This window comes from Pygoscelis adeliae, unplaced genomic scaffold (assembly GCF_000699105.1).
Source record: "Pygoscelis adeliae isolate BGI_AS28 unplaced genomic scaffold, ASM69910v1 Scaffold63, whole genome shotgun sequence".
Classification (NCBI taxonomy): domain Eukaryota; kingdom Metazoa; phylum Chordata; class Aves; order Sphenisciformes; family Spheniscidae; genus Pygoscelis; species Pygoscelis adeliae.
Window position 1 is genome coordinate 681,844 of NW_008824414.1, and position 3,322 is coordinate 685,165.

Genomic DNA, 3,322 nt, shown 5'->3' on the forward strand with positions numbered 1-3,322 from the left:
CCCCCCCGCCCAAAGCCCCAGCTCACCCCCAAGGACGTTGTGCTGGTGCCTGGTGGCCCGGGGGGTCCTGGTGGTCCGGGAGGGCCAGGGATGCTGATAGCTGAGAGGAAGAAGGGTGAGATGGAGAGGGCTACAGCACAGGGCACGGGGAGGAATGCAGGGGGTGTAGAGAGCAATGCGGCATGTGCAGGGAGGGATGCAGTGGCACAGGTACTCACCTTGTCTGTGGGGCCCTGGGAAGGAGGGTGGACCAGGGGGGCCAGGAGGGCCAGGGGGACCCTGCTGCCCCTCGTATCCAATACCGGGGGGGCCCTGAGGTCCGGGAGGCCCTGGTGGCCCGACAATACTGTCCCCCTTGGGACCCTAGGCAGTGTGAGAGAGCATCCCTGGAGCAAAGCATCTGGGGATGCCGCCCTCCCCATGCCCTCCTCGTCCCCCGCGCCGTGGGGTACTCACTGGCAGCCCGGGGTAGCCCTGAGGCCCCGGAGGCCCTGGCAGCCCGGAGACGCTGGGACCGTAGAGCGGGGTGCTGCCCGGCTCGCCCTTCTCGCCCTTGGGACCTGCCTCCCCCTTGTCACCCTGTGGGATGGCACGGTCTTAGGGTGAGCAGCCAGGGCGAATCCCAGTACGCCAAATTGTGCCGGGTGCCGCCCCGTGAGCCGCCGGCGGCAGGCAAAGGGCTTACCCGCAGGTTGGCACCAAAGTGACTCAGGTCGTAGGGGAAGTGGCCTGTGGAGAGGGAGAGGAGGGGAGAGGAGAGCTGGGGTAAGCATGAGCCACCCCCTGCCCGCCTCTGCTTGTGGGGATAGGTCGCCCACCTGGGGGTCCCGGGGCTCCGGCATCGCCTTTCTCTCGTGAGCCGCCGGCGGCAGGCAAAGGGCTTACCCGCAGGTTGGCACCAAAGTGACTCAGGTCGTAGGGGAAGTGGCCTGTGGAGAGGGAGAGGAGGGGAGAGGAGAGCTGGGGTAAGCATGAGCCACCCCCTGCCCGCCTCTGCTTGTGGGGATAGGTCGCCCACCTGGGGGTCCCGGGGCTCCGGCATCGCCTTTCTCTCCCTTTTGTCCTGGAAACTGGTGGAAACCTGTGGGGAGCAGCAGAGAGATACCATCTCAGTGCTGCAGCATCCCAGCCCCAGGTCTAATGGATGGGGTCCCATTCCCCCCACTGGCCTTGTTGGGGGTCCCCGAACTGCCCCAAGGAGGCCGGGAGAGGGACACCCCCTTACCAGGGAAGGCTGGCAGCGCGGGATGGCTGGTGTCGCTGAAGGCCTGTGGGGATGCAAAGGAAGCAGCTGCAGAGACAGCAGCATCCTTGGGGACTCCCACCTCGATGTGATGCTGATGGCAGCCCCACATGCCAGCCCGGGCTGGGATGTCACCAGAGTGTCCTCCATCCCCTCCAGCCAAGCAGGGGGTCACTGGGAGGACGTGGTCACCAGCCCTCAGCTTCCCCCATCACAGTGACTGTGTTGTTACTCACATTGCTGCTGTCATATACTATGCTGCCAGGCAGCCCAGGGGGGCCTGGGGGACCCGGGGGTCCTGGGGGACCCTGTGGGGGGAGAGAAGATGTGTCAGGGTCCTGCAAAGTGGACAGTCCCCGTGGAGGGGGACACTGGGGCCGTGCCCTGCCCCAGAGGGGCAACCAGTCTCTGAAAGAGGGAGGCATGGGCCCTTTGCCAAAGGGACTCAGGTCCCCAGGGAGACCCTCGGGGTGTGTGTCCCCATCTGCTGGGCCAGCAGCCCGAGGGGACTGCAGCAGTGCTCACCCGCAAGCCCAGCACACTACTGACATCCGCGGGGTCACCCTTCTCGCCCTTCAGCCCATTCATGCCGGGACGTCCCTGTGGATGAGCAGCACAGATGAGCCTTGTCCCCGTTCCCCAACCAACTCCGGGGTGACAGCCTGGCATCACCGCTGGCACCACCCCACACCTCGGCACCTCAGGGACACGATGGGGTTTGGGGTTCAGTGGGTGCAAGATGTGCAGATGGGGTGGGGGTGATGTGGTGGAGGAGGCAATGGCCAAGGGGACAAACAAACCAGGAGCGGGTCTTACGGGTCTGCCTGGAAAGCCGATCTCTCCCTTCATCCCTGCTCGTCCCTGGGGACCCTGGAGGGGAGAGAAGATGAGGATGGCGGTGCTCAGAGTGGGGGCACCCCCCACCCCCCTCTGCCCTGGATCAGCCTCGTCCCTCCCTGTAGGATAAGAGGAGGACAGCGATGGCGACTTACCAAAGGTCCCATCGGTCCCCGAACCCCTGGATCCCCCTGCAGACAGTGGACAGGGAAAGGGCATCACCACCAGGACCACCCGGCACCTGTCGCACGGGGACGTGCCCCCTGTTCCTGCGGCACACCCACCTTTTCTCCTTTCACCTTTGCAGTGACCACAGTCCCATCGGGGCTGATGATGACGCCAGGCTCCCCCTTCTCCCCCTGCAAGAGAGGAGGAGGCGCAAGGGGAGATGGAGGGAGCAGGCTCCCTCCCACGGTGGGGCTGGCATCACCACTGTGACCTGGTGGCCAGGCAGGATGGGGGACCAGGAGCGTGACCACCCCACAGGGTGGAGCTGGCCCAGAGCAGTTACCTTCAACCCTGGGGAGCCCTGGGGACCAGACAACCCCCGGTCTCCTTTCGGTCCCACTGGGCCCTGCAGGGAGGAGCACAGAGCCCGCGTCAGCCCCAACCCACCAAAGGCAGATCCCGATGACCACCCTGGCATCACTGCAGCAGGACCAGCAACCAGGCGTTTCACCAAAGCATGTCCAGAGCTTTCACTCTGACTCCCCCTCTGGTGCCCAGGCACTGCCCCATGCCCCACTGCAGGCACCAGTGCCACCCCTGCAGTCCTCAGGCCTGCCATGAACTCACCGGGAAGCCGGCGTGACCCGGTCTGCCCTGCAGAGAAAAGCAGAGATGCCTGTATGAGCAAACCCCCTCTTTCCAAGAAACTGGGTGCCCTCCTGGCACTGCTGGAGGGGTGCGGGTGGCAGGGGGCACCTACCTCTGGACCGGGCAAAGCTGCCAAAGACTTCTGTAAAAAGAGACAAAACAAGGTTTTTTCACCCTGAGCTTTGCTCTGAAGAGGTCAGAGCTCCTGGAGAAGTCTCACTTGGTCCCCCTGCATGATGGGTGCTGGGCAGACACCCCCCCGCCCTGGTTTTAGCTCTCCCAAGCTGCGATGAAGCCAGGACCCATCACTTACATCTTCACTTGAGACAGCGATGACCTGTCCAGGGGGACCAGGTGGACCGGGAGGGCCGGGCAGCCCCACACCATCTTGGCCTCGCTCACCCTGGCAGACACAAGCCGCCAGCC

General features: G+C 64.8%; 1 protein-coding gene across 1 annotated transcript in view; it reads right to left on the bottom strand.

Moving 5' to 3' along the window:
* The window catches only part of COL18A1 (collagen, type XVIII, alpha 1), a 79,522-nt gene that overhangs the window by 2,692 nt on the left and 73,508 nt on the right, over window positions 1-3,322 (bottom strand). The window contains exons 34-48 of the mRNA XM_009320836.1: window positions 3,210-3,299; window positions 3,009-3,038; window positions 2,876-2,902; window positions 2,592-2,654; window positions 2,365-2,439; window positions 2,236-2,271; window positions 2,060-2,113; window positions 1,769-1,843; window positions 1,480-1,551; window positions 1,226-1,268; window positions 1,019-1,081; window positions 886-929; window positions 457-579; window positions 219-363; window positions 27-100 (exon numbers count right to left, since the gene is read on the bottom strand). Of these exons, the coding sequence (XP_009319111.1) occupies window positions 27-100; window positions 219-363; window positions 457-579; window positions 886-929; window positions 1,019-1,081; window positions 1,226-1,268; window positions 1,480-1,551; window positions 1,769-1,843; window positions 2,060-2,113; window positions 2,236-2,271; window positions 2,365-2,439; window positions 2,592-2,654; window positions 2,876-2,902; window positions 3,009-3,038; window positions 3,210-3,299 (1,014 nt within the window). The remainder of the gene's footprint in view (window positions 1-26; window positions 101-218; window positions 364-456; window positions 580-885; window positions 930-1,018; window positions 1,082-1,225; window positions 1,269-1,479; window positions 1,552-1,768; window positions 1,844-2,059; window positions 2,114-2,235; window positions 2,272-2,364; window positions 2,440-2,591; window positions 2,655-2,875; window positions 2,903-3,008; window positions 3,039-3,209; window positions 3,300-3,322) is intronic.